Source organism: Clupea harengus, chromosome 6 (assembly GCF_900700415.2).
Source record: "Clupea harengus chromosome 6, Ch_v2.0.2, whole genome shotgun sequence".
Lineage (NCBI taxonomy): Eukaryota > Metazoa > Chordata > Actinopteri > Clupeiformes > Clupeidae > Clupea > Clupea harengus.
Genome location: NC_045157.1, coordinates 2,755,176 through 2,777,827, shown reverse-complemented (window position 1 = coordinate 2,777,827; position 22,652 = coordinate 2,755,176). Strand labels below are relative to the sequence as shown.

Below are 22,652 nucleotides of genomic sequence, written 5' to 3'. Positions count from 1 at the left end.
GACGACGATAATCCAAAACCAACGATACTCCAACCAACGACAATCCAAATCCAATCTCTAACCAAATCCAACGACCAACCCAACGCTCTCCCGACTGCCATTTGATCAGGGCTTTTGTAGCCCAACCCATCATGGGTTACACCTGGGGTACACCTGCTTCCCATTACCTGCTAAGGAAACAGAGACAGAACAGGCATGCAAATCACAAGGGGCGGGGCCTAGACCCGCCAGGGTCGTAACAATATATATATACGTTTGTTTATTGAAACACATCATATCAAATAGCATATATCTTACAAACCTTGCTCTGTTACACATTTCCTAGATTCTCCTTTTAAATTCATATTGATACATCTTTAGCTTAGCTTGATATCAACTGATATTGATACATCTTTAGCTTACCTTGATATCAATTCATATTGATACATATTTAGCTCTATGTACATTTGTATTTCAGATTGTTATTGCCTTTATTTATGTTTCTTTTGTGGGAAAAGATGTCTTTGTCTTTGTACACTTACAACCTATTAGTGTCACACAACCTAGACAGATTCCTTGTGTGTGTAAACTGATTCTGAATCACGTTTGTAGGCAGGAGGACATGTACAGTGCCCACCCTTATGTCTGCCTCCAGATCAGTTAGGAAAAGTCTCAAAGTCAATAGCACTTATGCAGCTGTGTCCTGAAAGAAATCCTGAATTTCAGTTTTTTCATTTGTTCACCATCTGCCACTGTTGTAAATAAATATTGATGCCATGTATTTCATTGTGTGTGTGTGTGTGTGTGTCAACAATATGTTTTGCACAATCCATATATATTTTAGATGGGTCACAAAACTCTGTTCTGCCTATTCATATGTGGACCTTGGTGTGAAATGCAGCCATCTTGATGTGGTAACTTATTTAATGGTGAAATAAATGATAATAAATAAATAAAAATATAAATGTTGTGTAGACTATCTAATAGGTTACCATCTAATTCCATGGTTATTTGCAAGATGAGTCTGCTAAAATGACAATTCGCAAATGCAATGTGTAGTGTATTTATTTAGAGTAGTTAACAGCACAACAGGCATGTGCCGTGTAAAACGTTGAAACATTCGTCAAACCGGATTTTCAAACAAAACGTTGAAGCGGACTTTTTATTTTACTTTTCGCTATATTGCTTACTGTGGCCTACTGTCGCTATCTCCACCGAACATTGCTTCCCTCAATAGGTTAGACTAGAGGAGTAAAATAAAATAGTAGTGCGTATCTGCTTGTCCGTAACAGCACAGAAACGAGTTATCGGAATTGTTTATCTTTTCTTGAGTTTGCCTGTAGAAGGTCAGGGTTTTCACAGTAAACATGAAAACATGATATATGATGCCAAAAAATTCCAGTGTGGTTAGATTACTATTAGTGACAATGAGCTACATCTAAATTTGATCGACCGGGAAATGGGGGAAATTGGTCTTTACCGCGCGCAGAGAGCACATCATAAAAACATGAATTAGTAGGGATAATGTTTAAGATAATGGATAATTGTCCGGAGGTCATTATCCAAAAATAAATCCCGACGGGGCGAACAGCACCCCGATGCGCACAATTCCAAACGGGAACAGTTTCAATGGGCTGTCAGATATCATTTTCAGAAATAATTTAAAAAAAGAACTTCCACCACCACCACGTGGTTGATCAGTGTACTTGAACGTGACATCACATCATCTGTCAGTGCGGAACAGCAGTCATTCAGAAGTTTTAGTCACGATGGCTAATGTCGGTCTTTTCCTGCTCGTTATTTTAAGAATAACCGGAGAGTCAATGGCGGAGGGTTTCCACAAAGCTAGATTGAAATTGACAGAACGTGGTAAGTGTCCAGAGTTGTTTTTAATGTTGGGTTATAGTCCAGGCAAAGTAACTCATTTTGGAGCCAAAAATAGAACTAATTGTAAAATAATTTTTTTCAGCATAGATCATTTCTATGAGGTGTCCAGAACAACATACTAAAAGTCCTAAGAAATCCTAGTTGAGGAAATATGTTTATTTCTCATCAGTCTGAGATGTGTGCTAATAATGCCAGGCAACAATACACCCCAAAAATGTATTTTTTACATTTATATTTACATTTAACATTTAACATTTACATTTATATTTAACATTTACATTCAGATGAAACATTTATATTATTTAACAACTTTTTGTAACTGCCAAACATTATCCTTGGAAAAGTTATTGCATGAATTTACATGAATTTCTCTCTAAATGTCTAAATGCTTTTTTTCCATATGATAATGCTAAATGTACCAAATCTGAGCAGGATTTTAGAACGTGCAACATTTTACAAACGGCGCCCCATATCCATAGTCTGTGCGTCTATCCTTTAGTGATGCTTTTATACTAATTACTGCGCATTGCATTGAAGCCGCTGTGCATATATCCTTTAGTAATGCGTGCAGTGCATTGAAGCCGCTGTGCGTCTATCCTTTAGTGATGCTTACTGCGCATTGAAGCCGCTGTGAAATGACGACCAAAGTATTTATTCTCAGCAGTCAGCAGGACACCATGCCAGACTGACTGTGAGTCAGTCGATATTCTTAAGCATAGGTTTTTCTTAGGCTTGTCTTCCAGGTATTTTGGCTACCTGCGTTGTAATCATAGTTTAAGTGTGAGTTTAACTGAGCGGGCTGTTGAGTTACCTGAGCCTTTGCAACTTTGCATGCAGTTGGCCTTGTCTCTGAGACATGTTCTTACAGCAATGCTTCAGTCACGGTTCGTTCCTAATTTCTAAAGGCCACAGCTACGTCACGGTGATATTTTGACTGTTCTTTCAGAAATGACATTTACACGTGGGCAGCTGAATGAACACCTTACCACCACCCCTATGAAGCTGATTCTGGGATCTAAAGATGAGATCTATGCCGGAGGTGGACGACACCTGTTCCATCTCAATTTCCAGAAGAACCAAGGCCAGACAATGGTCAGGGCTCTTGTTGTGTTTAACAGTCAACTACCTGTATGAGATCATGTTTAGAGCAAGGTGAAACCTGTGGGACAATAGCTTCACTGAAGGCAGTAGTGTGAAATTTGCTAACTTGGCAAAACACTGTACATAGGCAAACATGTATTCTTGTCTTGTTTTTGTGCATTTTCTAGTATGCTAAATATAGTATGCTAAATATAGTATGCTTAATGCCAGGATGTGGTGTTTTGGAATGATTTGATTGTGCAGATTCTCCTCATTTGTGTTCTGTTTAGGTGCAGAGAATTCCGATTGACTGTGGTACAGTAAAGACGGTTAGTATGATGAAGTATATAGAGAGAGAGACACAAACACAGACACACACACACACACACACACACACACACAGACACACACACATACAGACACACACATCAAACAGAAATCATCAAGATGTTAGACACCCAGGGAGGGCACATACTGATACAAATATCCTGCATACATCACCTCAATGTTTAACTGATTGCTTTTAAGACAACGTTAATAACTTCAGTGATGATACCTGAATATGGATCTATCTCTTCTCATTATTCAGGACTGTGGTATCACCGTGATGCAGCCAGGGAGAGATGGATACCCTCTGTTTGTGTGCACAGCAGTTAAAGAGGTCCCACAAGGTACCTGCTGCTACAAGGTACAGTGTAGGAGTGAAACAATTCATCATAGCACAGCACACCACGTTGCAAAAGTGTGAAGTGAGCAGGGTAGAAGCTGGATTGTCGTGGACGATGTTAGCCCTCATTACTTCTCGTAAAATCCAGAATTAGTTTGACAATTAGTGATAAAGACTCGTACGCATCTGGTTCCATCTTGGGCGCTTGCGAGTGGTGCGAGAAATGTTTGGCCTTTAGGAACTTTCTTTCTCATAGGCACTGACAAGTGTTTGTAGTAGCATTGTAGCGCTAATACATTGTGGAAGCGTTCTAGATACTGCATAATATTAATGGTGTTAGCAGTAGAAACTTTTATTTTACAGTGTTTACGTACCATTTTGGTTTTATTCGTAATATGTTTTTCTGTCAAATAACAGGGAAACCAAAATGTTGCCACACATCTGATTTATCTCCGTTTCGAATGGAGCTCTTGCCTAGCTGTATCATTGCAATGCTAGTCTGCTACGCTAACCTGTGACACTTGTGTGGTGGAGCACATTGCACTGCTAGCCTGCTACGCTAACCTGTGAAACTTGTGTGAAGCACATTGCACTGCTAGTCTGCTACGCTAACCTGTGAAACTTGTATGGTGAAGCACATTGCACTGCTAGCCTGCTACGCTAACCTGTGAAACTGGCAACATCAGTTGAAATGCAGGTTCCATGGCAATGTTCCGAAAGCCCATTATTCCGACAGCCCGCTGTTCCGAAATTGTGAGCATAGCAACGTGAACCACTATAGGCCACATGCACAACCCAATGAATCGATCACACAATCATAAACATATAAATGCATTTATTTCACAAGCATGAACTTTAATTCAGAATATTATTATACACACATGGCATTTGCATCGCGATGATAAAAAAAAAATACTTTTATATAGCCAACGCATGCATGCTTTGTCAGTGCTTGACAAGATCTGCGTAATGTCCTGCGACAATCTGCCGGTGATTTCCTTCGCACGAGTGATACCCCATATTCAAAACCAGAGTAGACTAAGTTAACAAATATTGCCTAGGAAAAGTTATATGCGTGATAGCCCGGTGAGCGTCTCCGCTCCGCTACGCAAACTAAATACTGTGTGTGTTTTGTGCCACTTAAAATATTTCTAAATTATGCCAGGGGGACTATTTTTCGGAATATTGAGATTTCGGAATATCGGGCTTTCGGAATACTGGGCCGTCCCCGAAATGCAAGACTGTGGTGTAGCGCATTGCACTGGTAGCACATACAGTGATAGAGCCCACTACCTGACAGTGTTCTAGACCATTCATTCTTTCAATTCAGTGACGGAATCGAACTATGAGCCCAGCATTGTGAATTGGATCGTAAGTTGAGTGTATAACCAACCATGGGGTGTAACTCTTTTATCAGTGGTATGGTTTGACCTCATTGGCAACTGTATGCATATGAACTTGAGTATTGGTTTCACAGGGTGTGAATGGCTCAACAAACTGCACATCCATTTATGGAGGGGGAGAACCAGCACTACTCACTGGTAGGTTGAAACTGCTGACTTAGTGTTTGCTTCTCCAGTAAATAAAGTGTCACTAAAGTTCACCCCTGATTCCACTGGCTGACAGATAGATGACTGCAGAAAAGTCAATGAGGTGCACTGAACTTCTGCAACCTCTATACGTACTTAGAACAGTACGTGTCAGTAGGGTTTTCTTGTGTGTGTGTGTGTGTGTGTGTGTGTGTGTGTGTGTGTGTGTGTGTGTGTATGAGTGTGTGCGTGTGTGAGTGTGAGCGTGCGTGTGTGCGTGCGTGTGTGCGTGCGTGAGTGTGTTGAAAAGTTATCAGTACGGCTGTGTTCCTGTCCTTAGGGGAGATCCTCTACACCACACAGTCTGGTGTGAGAGATAAGGATGGCATCTACAGAGCGCGTCTTTCTAACGACAAAGACCAAATGAAGCCTCCCTCAAGCCGTTCAGGTCAGCAGCTTCTCAAAACTCAACAAAAGCAGAGTTACTGTCAAGTACTGTAAAGTTGATCCTCCTCATCTTAGTCCTAATAAAGTTGATCCTCCCAATATTTACTGGAAATGTAGTTGTTTCTATCAAGGGATGCCCATATATCCACAGTCCACAGACACTTTTTTTGCTTGAGCAGCATGAGACTTACTGAGAACAAAGTGAAAAATGAAGTAAACACTGTCCTCACTACTTGTACTGTAAGATGTTGTAAATGTTAATGTTTTATTCCTGTAAACAGTGTAATGTCTTCAGTGGGCCACCAGTCTACAATGAGATTGAATGAAACAAACTGAATTGTAAATTCTGCCTTGTAGATCAACAGTATGTGAAGATCATAGAAAGAAAACTCGTCAGTAAGCTGTATGCATTCTACACGGAGAAGAATCATGACAAGGACCCAGATTCTGACATCTTCACCCCACGTGTCTCTCAAGTCTGCATGGTGAGAACGCACGTGTTGTTTTACCCATGAACACCCTGGCCATAAAGCAGTGACATCACAGGCACAAGTGAAAATAGTGTGCATACAACAACCCAGTCACTGAAACGTGAGAATAGTATGTGAAAATAGTGTGCATAGAATAACCCAGTCACTGAAACGTAGTACTGAGAGTAGTACTGTATGCCTCACGGAGAGGGCAGGTCCTTCATTTGAGAGATAGATCACAAACACAGCTCCCCACAACAGTCCGCTTGATGGCCTTCACCCAGACATGGATGAGCTAACCAACATGTTTTATCTTTTATGTAGGCTACTGGTCTATTAACTAAATAAAGCACATTGTGTCCACTGCTTGAAAAGTAATACTTATAATAATAAAACCCATATTAATTATTATTATATTATTATTATTGTTATTATTATTATAGTTCGTAATTTTTGACTGAGAGAGTTTACGGTTTTCTAGGCTGATCTGGGAGGTTCAAAGGACACCCTGCAGTTCCAGTGGACGTCTCAGCTGAGCAGCCGCCTGTCCTGTGGGGACCCCAGCAGGAAGCTGTACTACACCGAGCTGCTGGCCGTGGCCGTGCTGCCGTCTGAGGATGGAGCAGACGCCAGGGTCTACGGGCTCTTCAGAAACGGCTGGTAAGCTGGAGGCTGTTGCGCCATCCACCTGTCTGCACACAACAGAGCCATTTGCGTTCACCAGACCTGCTAAACTTAGCAGAGAGAAGGGAAACCAGCAGCAGAAGTAAAACAGGAGGCAGAAGTTAATGCCTCAGGTTGACGTGACATCTGGAACACATGATTAGCTTGCGTCTGTGCTGTGAGGGAAGTCTGGAAGCCTGTGATAAATTGTTGCATTCTCTTTCTAAGGCCGCGTTCACACTTGAACACTTGAACACTTTTTTACATGCAACTCTATGGGAAAAGGCAAAAGGCGGACGCCTTTTTAAAAAGCGGCCGCCTTTTTAAAAAGCGGCCGCCTTTTAAAAACTTCTAAAAAAGCGCAACCCCTGACGCCTTTTTGAGTTCAATTTTCTCAACTTTTCAGAAAAGCGCTGGGTGACGTCAAGCGCCTCTTTGACAGCTGACCAATCAGGACGAGGAGAGTAGGTACCAGCGTACCTTCCCTAGTAACCTACTGCCTTAGTTTAAAAAAAATGGCGGACCGAAATCCGTAGTTAATCGTATTTTTACCTAGAAGTTTTTAGTTTTAATTTTTTTTGCTTAGATTTTTTGAAAGTTACCGAGAAATAGACACCGTACAATATAAAAACCACATTATTGTAACTGAAAACTATGTGTAAGAGGATTTGCGAGGTGTCTGAGCTACCTAGCTAATGTTAGCATGCTACTAGCCGTTAGTGATTAGCAATTCCTCTGTGTTTTTGCAAAGCATCTGCCCCAACTTTCTTTTCCCGACATTTACATTTATCTTGTACATAATCCATCCCCATAAACCGGAGATTTCAGGAGTACAGAAACTGTCCTGAGCAGGCAAGAGTGCCAATATGGGCTAACGAGTTGTAGCTAAAGCCCTAGCTAAAGGGCTAAACAGCTCGCTAGCTATTAGCACTCTAGCTTGCTCAGTAGAGTGCTAAGACACAGCAATTATTCACGATTGTATCAACGTGCTGCATTTCACTTAACAGGTCAGTCATTCCCTAAATCTTTAGGAATAGAATACATTTGTATATCTGGGTTGGCGCATTCAACAGCACAACATATCCCCTAGCGTTTTGAACTTTCTGTGGGTTGTGACCATAGGTTGTGACCGTAATGTGTCTGTGTCGGACACAAATATGGCGGAGCCTAAACACAGTGACGTCACATGGTATCCATAAATTCTGAAGGCAGCGCTTTTTTCTAAAAAAATAAGTCAAGTGCCTTAGGCTGTCTCCCAGTCTAAATTAGATATCTCTTCAGCTTGCCTTTTCAGGAGGCAGGTGTTATATAAAATGATGAGGTGGTCAAACAGAGTGTGTAAATGGAAATGTGCGTATGTGTGTGTGTGCGTGCGTGTGTGTGTGTATGCAGGGAAATGAGGGCTGTTTGTGTGTACGCCATGAAGGACATTGATGGAGTCTTCACCAACTCTTCACCAAAATCCCCAAAAACTCTGTCAGAACGTCCCGGAGGGGTAAGAGAACCTCTTCCGGTCCTTTAACCTAAAATTAGGTCTCTTCACAGTCAAGGCTTTGGCATTGTTCAAGGTTCACCTTACTGAACTTATGTGTTATATATATATATATATATATATATATATATATATATATATATATTATAATTCAACATAATTCAGCAAATTTCTCCACACATTATTATCCAGCTATCTGTTCTGGCTCAGACCAAGTAATACACTCTTCCATCCAGTCAACAAAGGTGCTTCAGGAGCATGTAAGGGAGGGGTGCATTTAATTTTCTGTTAAGCTCAAATATCAGCCACCTTTCGCCTTGATCAAGAGCTGCACCTTTAACAGGCCTACATTGTGAGAGCTGCACCTTTAACAGGCCTACATTGTGAGAGCTGCACCTTTAACAAGCCTACATTGTGAGAGATCACTGTGTCATCTCTGCCTACTTTCTGCCCAGTGTGTTCAGGACAGCAGGAATCTCCCCTCAGACATGCTCATATACATGAAGAACGACGATCCAGAGATGGCGGATTGGGTGAGGCCCATAGGGCACAGCAACCCCCTACTGGTCAGTCACCGCCACTACAGCCACATCCAGGTGGACCGTGTCGGAGGGACAGAGGGTCAGGAGGGTCAGGAGGGACACAACGTCCTGCTGCTGTCCATGGGTAGGAGACTGAAACACCTGCATATCTCACACTGTCACAGTCAGACAAGAAGTGTTTTAACGCTACCAGTTTGACAATACTTAGTCGTAAAGTTGCACAGGTCACTGTAACTGAACTGGTCACAGCTGCTGTCCGTGTAGCGTAGGTCCGTGCACGTCAGGGGTCAGTGTGTAGAGAGTGTACAAGGGTCATGACTCATGATGGTCATGTTATAGATGAGTCAACAGTGTTGGAGTTTGAAGAACTAATTATTCAGTGAATTGGTTACCATAGTTACCGTAGTTGATTCTAAGAGTTGAAGCCACAGTGAAAAGCGGAAGAACCAACCCTTTTTGTCATGTTCGCAGTAAAGAGCTTATCTTGCTTAGACACTCTGATTCGTAGTAACCTGCCGTTCGTTCTTTATCTTTAACACCTTCATGTGACCAGCAGTGAGCAGTGTCACGAGCCCTGAGGTGAAAGTGTAACAGAAGCCGTTTATGGTATTGTGGAAGTCAAGTTTGTTACTTACTTTGCAGTTTTAAGTGTGAGACTGTGTGCTTGTTTTTCTCTCACTGCATATGACTTTAAAGCTCAGTGATGTCTTTCCCTTGAAGCTCAGGGCTATCTGTATGAAGCTCAGGTCTTTTGCTCAACGGTGAGCCACTGCTTCCCTATCTCTGTGACTTCTACTGACAGTCATGTTGTGATAGAGGTGTTCTGTAATGATTGAGTGATGAAAGAATGTCCTGTTGACTTGTCATGGTGTTCTGTAATCACTGAGTCTTGAGACAACTTCATGCTAACTTGTCATGGTGTTCTGTTATGATTGGTTCTTGAGACAAGTCCAGTCAGGGGGTCATTCTAAACGCCTTGTGCTTGTGGTCAGTGCAACTCTCAACCAGCTCACCATGAGCGGATCACAAGCACATGACAGTGCAACTCTCAACCAGCCCACCATGAGCGGATCACAAGCGCATGATTGTGGTCAGTGCATCTCTAAACCAGTTAACCATGAGCCGATCACAAGCGCATGATTGTGGTCAGTGCATCTCTAAACCAGTTAACCATGAGCGGATCACACACACACACTCACACACACACACAAACACACACACACGAGCCGATCACAAGCGCATGATTGTGGACACTCATGTGATGTTTCTCATGTTACACCCTGTGTTTGTTTGTTTACTTCTGTTTTTGTTTGTGTTTACCGAAGAGAGCGGTGCGGTTCACAAAGTCCTGGAGAACTCCTCTGACCCTTTCATCATTGCGGAGTATCACCCTTTCAAACCGGGAACACACATCCTCAGTATGCTGCTGGACAGTTCTCAGGTGAGTCCTCCACAGTGTATCCCAGCATGCAAAGCATCAGTGACAACTTACAGATGAGGTTCTTTTAGGGGATGTCAATCTGGCTGTCAATCTGAAATAGGAATTTCCTAATTGCCTGGAGGTTTCTACACGTATCTAATGTTACGCGAATGACACAGTGTACTTGTGTACACACCAGCTTGGGAAACTTTAGTTTCCTGTTCTTTCGTCAATGTCATCTTATGGGTTTACCAATATATTACCTAATATTCCTTGGTAAAAAGCACAGGTAATTTCCTAGATTCATAGACAAACACATGAAGAAGAAGAAGTCATAACCATGGCAAAGCTATCTTGGCTTTCTGCTGGTTTATCCGGTCAGCTGTGGGAGGTCCGCAGCAGAGGAAGAAGGGAGCGTGAGGGTGGGGGAGGGGGGTGGGTCTGGGCAGTGGGAGTTGAGCCAAGCTAGATACTGTAGTATGTTTTTGCCAGATAATGACTACAAACCAGAAACATGACCCCGTAACATTTTCTTGAGATTAGTATTATTGACTCCAGAGGAATAGCCGTAAGGGCAGTTCACTCATTGAGTTTCAAATATTCAGTTATTATTGGAAAACAGGAAGCACCACATTCTAGAGCAAACCTTTTACTGCCCGTAAAGCATCTGAATAAAGCATAAAACAGAGAGGAAGACATTGAACATAAAGCTTTTTACTGTTTATATACAATAGAGATTGATAGAAATATAGAAACTAGAAATATGCTTGATGTTACTGGCTCACCTTTTAATTATTGAGGGTGTTTATGCACAGTAAGGTGTAGGAAAAAGTTCTTAGTTTGCTGAACACTTAGCTGCTATTACGTCTGGGTAAGCTCTGTGTGATAACTCACATTACACACATAAACATTTAGGAAGGCTAATTCCAACTAGTGTCAGCTGTCGTGAATGCAGCTTTACTTAACTTATTGTGATTAACGTTGCATCATTTTCTTAATTTTTCGATATATGTTATGATAGCCGATGTGTGAGAGGAATGTGTTACTCCCCGGCTGGTGCTTTGGTAGGCTGCGCTAAGCCATGTTAAGCGTTTGCACGTTACGAGTTCCCCTTACAAAAGCATGGAAGGAAGTCTAGTTCACTGTGACTCGGGTGTCTAACTTGCACGCCAAAACACACAGGTGCTCAGTCCTTGTGTCCCACCCGCTCTTGTGCTGCGGCTTAGTGCCGCTCCAGAGCTCCACCATCTCAGCCCACCCCAATACAAAACCCACACCAGAGCTCCATCATCTCAGCCCACCCCAATACAAAACCCATATTTTAGTTGGGAGGACAGGAACTCCCTTTTGGTCATCCGGAACCTCTGGATCTGGGTGCAGTTTTTGATTCTGATTCTCTGTTGTCTCTGTGACAAAACGCTGAAGTATATTATAATATGTATGCCATGCTAATGTGTATGATAATATGTATGCCATGCTGATGTATATTATAATATGTATGCCATGCTAATGTGTATGATAATATGTATGCCATGTAGCTAATTGAAATAGTTGCAGCATCTGCAGGATGTAGTATTCTTCCTTGCCTCGTCTTTATATCTGTTTATCTCTGTCAGTGTCAATACATCCCTGTCTTTATCTTATCCTAACCGTTTCTATCACACCCTCTCTGTCTTGTTTCCTGTAAAATGCTTCATACACCCATACACCTAGAGCTTCCAGTATCTGAAAAGACTTGCAGTTTTAACGCAACCCGTTGGGCTTTTGCAGAAGAAACTCTATGTGAGCTCCAATGCTGAGGTGGTTCAGATTGACCTGAGGAACTGCAGTGTGTACGGGGACCAATGTGCTGACTGCATCTTAGCAAGAGACCCCTACTGCGGCTGGGACCGTAACCAAAAGAAATGTTCAACGTATTCAGAGTAAGAGACCCCCCCCCCCCCCCTCTCTCACTCACACTTGCCCTCTCCCTCTCTCCTCGATTATGATTAGTTGCTACATGTACAGTATGTGTGTTCACAGCCCTGTTGCTACATGTATGTGTGGTCACAGCCCTGTTGTTGTCAGGAGACATGTGGTGCATCCTTTCACAGAACTGTGAAATGTGTGACATCATGACCACACTTTCTGGCCTTTTTAGGCCATCTATGGCTTAGTGAGAAACTCAGTTTTGCCGAAGTGATGATGATATGCACGGCTAATTTGGTCCATCTAATTAAGTGTTTTCCTTGTGCAAAGCGTGCATGTGTCCCTTGCCTTATTGTGCACACGGACGAGAGCGACAGAGAGACAAGAGCTACGTTTTTATGGGCAACTAACTTTGCCATCATCTTCAAATTCATGTCATGTGAAGACCAGAAACACACCTTCCCACGGTTCACGCTGTGCACTATATATATACTGTAGTTCTCTGCTTTGGGTTGGCACACCCTTGCCCTGCAAATGCTTCTCTCCAACATCCTGACACTTAGCCACCCCCATGGGTGCTGATTGGTGGCCACTCAGAATGGCCTAGTGATCCATCTAATGAACAGAGTTTCCAGACGATAACCACAGCATGAACTGAACTCAGAATGGCCCAGTGATCCATCTAATGAACAGAGTTTCCAGACGATAACCACAGCATGAACTGACCTCTGAGCGATAGGGTGGGCAGAGCCAGGCTTAGCACAGCCTGTCACAGATTCAAAAGAAAAATGTTCACTGCGCGACATTGCCAACTGTATCGCCACCAGGCTTCAGTTAGTATGCTACCAAGCTTTTATCAGTGTACACTTGGTAGTTGTTGATCTTTGCATGCCTTTTAGCTCGATAGTTTCAAACCAACACTTTGCGGTTTTATCTTTACCATAAGATCTTTAACACATGGAAATGAAAGGGTCTTTGTAAGGGTCCCTTCCTGTAACTTCCTGTCACTTCCTGTTCCTCTTGTAAGTATAAAACAAACACTAGATGTTCTGGTACCTGAGTAAAAGAGAAGTAGTAAAGGACACAAGAGAATATTCTTTAATCTCCTGTACCTGCACATGGCATAGAATAGAGCACGTCTTTTAGTTCTCTCTTTGCAAACACCCCCCCTTCCTCCCACACACACACACACACACATACACCCACACATGCACACCACACCACACATCCTCAACCGCAGACTTCCTCTTTTCGTTTTAAACTCAGATCAAGTTCAGAGATGCAATGCCAGTCCAGTAGTTCATCAGCACTAACCTACTCTACTAACACACAGCACTAACACTCACTCGTCATTCAGTGTTATATTCATTTCTCTCCTCTTCACAGGGGAAACAATCAGGATGTTCTGAGTCAAAGTATCCATGATTGCAAACAACGTAAGTCTTTCTGTGCACCCCCCTCAACACACACACACACACAGACACACACACACACACACACACACACAGGTGGGACTGTGTTAACCAAATGCAAATGAGATGCCCTGATCTTACCGGAATATGGCACCATGCACCATGCCTCACTGGGCTTTATTAGCATCTAATTTCCATGTGTTCCATTACCCTTCTGCCCTTGTAGGGCAACTGAGTGCCGCTCCAATGCCCAGGCCAGAGAGGTCCATCCCTGATACTACCCGGTATGTTTTGGAGTCCTCCAGACACTTCCTGCCCTGCCCCGTTCATTCCCAGCATGCCGAGTACCGCTGGATGCAGGGCGGAGAGGAGAGGCAGTCGATCATGGACAGCCAGCAGGAGCAGTTAGTGCTGTTGATAGATGGCATGAGGGCTAAAGATGAGGGCCTGTACCAGTGTGAGGCCAGGGAGGGAGACTACAGGAAGACAGTGGTCCAGTATCAGCTGAGGATGAGCAGTGCAGTGGGGGGACTAAAGAGCTCTCCTCTGGCCTTGGCCTTGCTGCTGCTGTTTACTCTGTTGTGTTAGAGGCCTGCTCTGTGTTGGGTCCTGTTCCGTGTCCTGGTTGGGAGTGTGAGTGAGAGTCAGCGACGGAGATAGAGAGAGAGAGAGGGAGAGGGAGAGGGAGATAGATAGAGAGAGAGAGAGAGAGAAAGTGTGTCTGTCTACATAGAGTGAACAGAAATAGACAGTTTGTGCAGTGTAATAATAACAATCGTATCATAAAACAGGAGAGTCAAGGAAGAATGTGTGAGAACCCAGCTACGACAATCACCATCATGAGTGTGTTATTGGGCACGACCCGCATGACTGTCAGGAGAGAGGGACAGAGATATATATATATAGAGAGAGAGAGAGAGAGAGAGAGAGAATGAGAATATGAGGCCTTGGTTGGAATTTCACACCAGAAGAACCAGGACTGTTTCACTGTGAATGTAGACATGAGGCTCTTAAACCCACACAGACTGTTTAAGGAACCAAAACGCAATGGAGGAAGAGGCTAAATGATGAGAGCATGACGGTCAGGGCTGGGTGCACATGAGGGGGAAACGCATGACTCCGTTCTCATTTCACAAACTTCTCAAAGTGTTAGATCCTGCTTGTATTCTTTAATTTTGTAAGATTTTATTTTTAAAAGGTTCAAAGTTTATTTATTTTTGTATTGATGTTCACCATTGCAGCCGTTTCTTGGTGAAAGCCTATAAAAGAGTTGCAAAAGTTTTAGATATTGTACTTTTTTTTGTGTCACTTTGTCACTTTAAAGCCTCTTTGAAACAAGCAGTTGTGTCATTTTGTCCAGGAAGGTCTACCATGAGGAAATATGGTGACTAATGTTACATACATCTGTTTCTAGCACTGAATACTTGGGGTTGGTCAATTAGGATCTTGAAATTAACTAGTCCACAATTGTAATAATGAATCATTATTATTGGTTTTCTTAGAAGTCTCTCATAGACTCATGCAAAATACATTTTACATCACAAAACAGGTCTCTCAATGCAATCTCTGTGGGTTCCGGGACTTATGTATATATGTCTATATTCCGGGAGGGCTCGCCCCACCGTGCTTTCGTCATACGTAACTGCGTATAAGTACGTCATACGGCTTTGATAAAGTTACATTCTGTCAAGATGGCTAACGTTCAGTGCAACAATTCGATTCGCTCTTTGAAAGAAACTCCTTTTATTCTGCGTACGAATCAAGATAAATTGACAACATAACAATTAGGGCCTCCTAGACCAAATGTATCCATTCAACAGCTTTCCACAAAGGGGGGAAAATCCTACACCCGAGGATTTACCAAGAATTGGTACAAAAGAAAATTGTGGTTAGCAGGCTATGAAGTGGCTCACAGTAGTGAGTCTTGGATGTGCGTCGGGTCTTACCCAGACGGCTTCTGTGACACAAGGGGCCCCAGCTCTAGCTGAAGAAGGGGTACGAAAGCACGCAAGGGGCTCTTGCGCTTGCGTGTCTCTGAAAACAGAGAACCATAAATTAAGCTTTATTCCACCGCCAGGCCCCTCAGGTTGTCTAACTTAACTCCTGGCAGTCCCCCAATCAAAGCTTAAATCCAGTGGTGACCGCGTATTAGCTGTTGCAGCCCCAGACTGTGGAACAGCATCCCCCTATATAAGATCAGCCCCCCTATTGACTTCAAGTCCAGGCTCAAAACCCACTTTTATTCTTTAGCATTTGGACCCTTCTGATCTGAATTGCTAATTTGTATATTTGCTTTCTGTGTATATAGATGCTTAGTTGATGGTTTTCTTCTGTTTTTCTATTTGATTTTATTGTAATTGTTTTTTTTAAATTGTAAAGCACTTTATAAATACATTTGACTTGACTTATATGTTGCCCCCTTCTTTATGTTGTTACTGGACATATCATGTGTCCTGTTAAGCTATTTTACATCATACAACATTTGAGTAATGTGAATAATGAATAAGTGGGATCATTTATTGTGGAGCCACATCATTTTTGCTTATGAAGCCTCCTGCATGCACCTTTCTTCCATAGCTTTCCACCTGTAACTAGCTACTCTATCGCTATGTAGCTAGGTGGGAATCTTTCTGTTGTGTGCTGCGATCTAGTGGACAAAAAGGTATTGCTGTATGAGTTAATCAGCTACCAAACAAATTGATACAATGTTCTTGCTAAATGTACCTACTGAATGGGTCGCCTTAATCATTATCAAAAAATCCCCCCCCCCCCCATAATTTTTCCAGGAGCCGCCGCTGGCCTGTACCGTGTGAAAATGAGGACCCATGATCGCTCTGGTCAAAACATGGCTGTTTGCCGCTGCTACCGTATTCCGTGATACGACAGCATTGCTTTTATGGCATCTAATTTGAGTGCTATCATAACAGGAGCAGATAAGGTTACCATGACATTTTTATTTCCTTGAATACCATCGGTTATGATTATAACAGGCATAGTCTCAAGTACTTTTACTTATCAGTTTTATGATAGGACATTGCACTGAAGAGTTACGACAGGCTACATGAAGTAGGCTAACGGCTATAATCTCATAGTTGCCGTAAGTGTCTAGGTATGGTATGGTACATATGGACTGCAGTTAACAGACACATTAGAAAAATAAGGGTCAGGTTATTTAGACACTGACCACCTGAATCAAATTATACACAGAGGTCGTTGAAATGACCAGATTTAAAACCAATGGTGGCCATGTCCTCACACGGAGTAGGACGCCAGGATCCCAGACTTTGCTTGATATGGCAGATTTGGCTTGATGGACAGAACAGAGTGTGATCTGATGCGCTCGTCCCTATCTGTGAGAATGTCAGCATAATACTGCACAGGCATTAGAGCAGTATTCATAACTTATAACTGATATATCTTTGGCCTATTCTACCGTTTTTTCGGACAGACATTTGCTAAAACGGCTAGTGCATGCATTAACTCACACATAAATTCACACACACAATAAAATCACTTTTCTTTAGAACTGAAACGGTTTTATTTAAATTTGTTTCTGGGTATGTTTGTGCCCACACGTTTGTGTCTGGTATGAGTCTGAGGCCTGTTCCCACCTCAGAAACATTCAAGTGGGCAGAGAAAGAGAGAGAGAGAGAGAGAGAGAGAGAGAGAGAGAGAGAAACGGGGGGATGTGTGTAACTGCTTTGTTTCCTTTAAACGAAGGGTTGGGGGGTGGGGGGCTGTAACTTGCACGCCCACGTACTCATGCACACTCCACACTGTTGTCTTTGGGGAAAGTGCTCCTCTTTTTAAATACAATCAGCACAAACCAAATTAACAAGCATTCACATGGGTTTTGTCCTTAGGTTTTCTGTTATGAATTTAAAAAAAAGATTTTTGTAAAAATCTGTAATACCATAATTATTATCATGTCAATAATATTAATAACAACAGTACAAAAATATGCACAAACCCCATTGATTATTTTGTATAATGGAGCATTGAACAACTTTAAGCCAAAAAAAACCTAAAACAATATAAATTGATAAATGAGGTATTCAATAACCACTTGCATATGTATGCATCTAAAATACACAGATCAGGTTATTCATTTTCAGAATCAGAATCAGGTTTTATTGGCCAAGTGAGTTTGCACAAACAAGGAATTTGACTTGGTAAAGTGACTCTCAGTGTGCTTACACAAAATATACAACACAATACAAACAAACAAACAAACAGTGCAATGGACTAAGGAGTTTAAGAAAGTATGTACAAGGTGGAATGGCTATATACAGTAGCTGTGAAATGTTGCACAACAGTAGTGCAAAGAAGAAGTGGAGAGTGCGAGAAGTGCAGGGATAAATATATAAATATAAATATATATGCTACAGTGGGTTAGTTGTTCAGTAGTGAGACGGCGAGGGGGAAGAAACTGTTTTTGTGTCTGGAGGTTTTGGCGAACAGTGATCTGTAGCGTCTACCAGAGGAGAGGAGTTTGAATAATTTGTGTCCGGGGTGTGAGGGGTCTGCAGTGATTTTTCCTGCCCGTTTCCTGACTGGAGGTGTACAGGTCTTGGATGGTGGGCAGGTTGGCACTGATGATCTTTTCTGCAGACCTGACTGTCCGTTGGAGTCTGTTCTTGTCCAGTTTGGTGGCCGATCCAAACCAGACAGTGATTGAAGTGCACAGAACAGACTCTATGACTGCGGTGTAGAACATGATCAGCAAATCCTGAGGCAGGTTGTACTTCCTAAGCTGGCGCAGGAAGTACATCCTCTGCTGGGCCTTCTTGATGATGGTGTTGATGTTGGGTTCCCACTTCAGATTCCGGGAGATTGTGGATCCCAGAAACCTGAAGGATTCCACAGCCAACACAGTACTGTTGTGTATGATGAGGGGGGGCAGTGCTGGGGGGCTCCTCCTGAAGTCCACTGTCATCTCCACGGTTTTAAGCGTGTTCAGCTCTAGGTTGTTTCAACCGCACCACAGGACCAGCTGTTCAACTTCCCGCCTATATGCAAACTCATCATCATCACGGATGAGGCCGATGACTGATGTGTCGTCTGCGAATTTTAGGAGTTTAACAGATGGGTCTCCTGAGGTGCAGTCGTTGGTGTAGAGGGTGAAGAGCAGTGGGGAGAGCACGCATCCCTGAGGTGCACCAGTGCTGACTGACCGGGTGCTGGATGTTGTTTCACCCAGCCTCACCTGCTGCTTCCTGTCTATCAGGAAGTTTGTGATCCACTGACAGGTGGAGGCAGGCACAGTGAGCTGGGTGAGTTTGGTGAGGAGGACTTCTGGAATGATGGTGTTGAACGCCGAGCTGAAGTCCACGAACAGCATCCTTGCATAGGTCCCTGGGGAGTCGAGGTGTTGCAGGATGTAGTGCAGCCCCATGTTGACTGCATCATCCACTGACCTGTTTGCTCTGTAGGCAAACTGCAGAGGGTCCAGCAGGGGGCCTGTGATGCCCTTCAGATGGGTCAATACCAGTCTCTCAAAGGATTGCATGACCACAGACGTCAGTAAACAGTAAAAAACAGTAAAAAAACAGCTCAAAGCTTCATTGGACAAGGCTCTGCACAATTCACAGTTACCTGAGTTACAAAACCTCATCCCGTACAGAAAACAAAACAAGCAACATCAAACAGCAAAAAACAAACCAAATCAGTTTAAAAAAAATCGCTAGAGCCAATGTCCTGTCAATGTGCATTTGTGTGTGTGTATGCGCATACCCAAATCTACAGTCATTTTGTGCACATCTGCATACACTCTCAAACATGCACACAGGTCATCTTCAGGTCAAAGGTCAGGTCACAGGTCATCTTCAGCACCAGCTGGAGTTCATAACTGGAGTCCAAATGCAGTGTGTGTCTGACAGTGTGTTTGTCACATGCAAGGCTCTCTGCATGTAACATGAATGGGAGTTCAACACGCAAGCTTGTATAATAAAATAATATTTATTAAAGTATAGTAGAAACAGTCAGTGTAATTGTCAGAAATAAAAGTGTGGAGCAAGCGGGTGTCTAAGTAGTGTACACATGTCCAACAAACAAACATCAACGACACGTCGAGGATAGGGAGCCTCCTGCACACTGCGCCAAGGCCTTCTTATGTTTCAGCTCATCAAGGCCTCATTCGGCACACCTTCGCAGATTCTGCTACTCAGCTGTGGAAAGAGACAGCACTGATAGCAGGGGGCGGGGCAGACCAGGCTGGGTCGTGACAGACGAATCCCAATCAAACAGCCATTTCTACCACCTGTTGCCATCCACTTCCAAACAGGCCAACACACAAACAAAGCTATGAGCTAGTCCATGGGCCTCGGTGCTCTTCTCTTGGGTTTAGCGTGGGGACGTCTGTGCAGTCTATTACTTAGTCTGGTCTAATCTTGACCAGTAGACTAAGCACTTGGACTAAGACTAGTTGAGCAGACTCTTTGTGTGATCCACTGAGTGACACAGTGAATGGCATAAAAGCTCAGTGTCTCAAACATCATGGATCTCTCTACTTTAGGCTCATCCAAACTAATCCAAGTAGTCTACGCTGGATCTGGTAGAAGGTAAGACCTAGTTGCATGCCTGGTCACGTATGGCATCCGAGTGGACTTGGTACAGTCACTTCACATTCAGATGTTGTTTTGGAACTTCAGTTCGACTGATTAAGGTGTTTAGTTTGGGAACAAATGCACGCACACACATACACGCACACACACACACACACGTAATACAAATGTTGGGTATGATGCACATTCTTGAAGAATATGGGAGGTTTATACAGTGGGCAGCATCAGAATCTTGGCATAACACATACACACACACACACACACACCCTGAATATCCTGTCCTTCCTATGTCTTCATACAGTGTCAAACTTGCCTGTAAAAACATGTAGTGGAACAGGGAACTGAATCCCAACGCTCATAGATTAAATTCATGATGCATCCAGATGTGTGTAACTGGTATGCACTCTCTCTCTCACACACACACACTCACACACACACACAACTTGAGAAAATCAGACACTACAACAAAAATTCAGACACACATGGTGTGAATCATCATAGTCGGAACACTGAGCTGGCCATGTGAGAATGACACCCTCTAGTGGCTGGTATACAGCTGTGCAACGAGAACCAGAAGGCTTCATCTCACTGGTTCTCAAACTTTTTCTGTCATTCCCCACTTTGAACAAGGGGGCCTTTTCAAGCCCCACTTGTCCCTCATCGCAACCATAAAATGGTAGGCCAAGCTTAAAATGGTCAATTATTGAAATAACCTCAAGTAATAACAAATAGCATCTTATTTAGGTCAGCAAATGTATATTGCTTGGAGTGATTTCATGTTTCATGTTGTAGTGTATTGTTGTTATGGAAACGCACACATGGACAGATTATGAAACCATGGGTCAGGACGTGTAACAAAATACACCGCTTCCAACCACAAATAAGAGATACATTTAAGCTACCTCTGATATTAACAAATACAAAGTCTAAAAACAATTGACAGCAAGCAAAGTTAATAACAGCGACTTCACGCAGAGGCTCTGGTTTAGGCCCCCCCCCCCTGAGCTCATGGGCCCTTGAGCCTGGGCCCGGTAGGCCCGTTCGGTAATCCATCCCTGCACGCACACAGTATTGTATTTCTTTCTGTTGATGGACTTTTACTTTGACATCATACTCGTCTCGTGAGATAGGGAACAACCGTGACAGTTAGCAACGCACATATCTAGTAAGCCTCTATTAAATTATGCTTTTCCTCGTACCCTGGAAAACAATGACTAAGTTTTTTCGCTGTCTCACACTGTGATAAATATGTTTAAGTGACCTATGTTTAAATTCTATGAACTGTGTTAGTTCGTTGAAACGTAAAATGTAATTATTATTCATTTAGATACGTTACGTTCTAATATGTGACCGTTAACACCAGTGGCGTAACGTAGTAATGACGGGCCCAGGTGCAAGATATTATGACGGGCCCCCATAGTGAACGCTAAAAAAAAAATACGAATAAAATACAAATAATTAATATAATCATAATGAAATCGAAGAATATGTATTAAAACTGAACAATTACCCCAAAAAAACGCAATCTAAACAACACAAAACCAAGAACTTAGGGGAAGGCAGAGAGGAACAGGTGAGTTTTAAGATTGGATTTAAAAGCAGCGAGGAAGCCTAAGGCCCTAATCTTCTCCGGAAGCTTATTCCAAAGGCATGGCCCCAGCGAAGAGAAGGCACAATCCCCCGTGTTTGCCAGCTTTGTCCGGGGAACCGCAAGGAGGATGCAGATCATCAAAGCATGACTCAACTGTTTGTGATGTTTCATATGTTAATCATTATTATTTTGGCTTTCATTGTTCACAGTCAGGAAAAGCCGGCTATGAATTAAACCAACACTATGTAACAAGTTTACCTTAAAATAACAGCATTTTGGTGGTACACTGACTTGCAATATGGAGAATGGTGTATGTGCCACTGCCATAGAACGCCTGGTACACCTGGTATTGCACTTGCATGTAACTTTGGTGGACAGGGGCAGGGCTCAACACCTTTTCGCTAGAACTACATAATGCTTTATGGCACCATCTCAAACTAGGGCATGGTAAGCACCAGCTGAATCGCATACAGTAAGCCAACAGTACTGGCCTATTGAAGTCATTCAAATTGTGTGTCTGATGAAACAACAAATTGTGCATAAGGGGGTGAAATTAAATTGTACTAATGAAAAGTACTTTAAGGGAATATATAGAAACGCCTGATCTGCTTTTTTGTTTCTATCTTTCAGCATTACTTTACTGTCTTGTTAAAGCAGCATAACGGAAAAATTGCTAATCGCTAACAAGATGCTAGCGGCTAAAACTAGCGAAACCTCTTGAAATGTGCTTACTTTGACACTATGACAAACTAGCTGGTCAACAACTGTCCTAACACGGTCAAACATCAAGCAAGTGCAACACAAGACAAAGCAAGACGGCAAATAAGCTACTTACTAGTTCGGCAGGCAGTAGAAACCGGGCGGCTTCAGCCAAACCTACATAACCCAGTAATATGTGTACCTACGGACCCTTGTATGGCAACGGCACGGAAGCGATTCTCCATATTAAAAGTCATTGTACGCCCCAATTTTTTTAAAGCTGTTATTTTAAGGTAAAACTGC

General features: G+C 42.8%; 1 protein-coding gene across 2 annotated transcripts in view; it reads left to right on the top strand.

Annotated features, from left to right (window-relative positions):
* The first annotated feature begins 1,726 nt into the window (after positions 1-1,726).
* Positions 1,727-22,652, top strand: part of LOC116220737 (semaphorin-7A-like) — a 39,428-nt gene continuing 18,502 nt past the window's right edge. The window contains exons 1-9 of one of the 2 annotated variants that reach the window (XM_042707980.1): positions 1,727-1,848; positions 2,813-2,958; positions 3,237-3,275; positions 3,536-3,634; positions 5,091-5,154; positions 5,483-5,590; positions 5,947-6,074; positions 6,541-6,719; positions 8,115-8,217. In XM_042707980.1, coding sequence (XP_042563914.1) covers positions 1,749-1,848; positions 2,813-2,958; positions 3,237-3,275; positions 3,536-3,634; positions 5,091-5,154; positions 5,483-5,590; positions 5,947-6,074; positions 6,541-6,719; positions 8,115-8,217 — 966 coding nt within the window. In that variant the 5' untranslated portion in view covers positions 1,727-1,748. Of the gene's footprint in view, positions 1,849-2,812; positions 2,959-3,236; positions 3,276-3,535; positions 3,635-5,090; positions 5,155-5,482; positions 5,591-5,946; positions 6,075-6,540; positions 6,720-8,114; positions 8,218-19,784; positions 20,057-22,652 lie in introns of those variants that run through there. The other variant, XM_031568750.2, reaches the window with a different exon arrangement.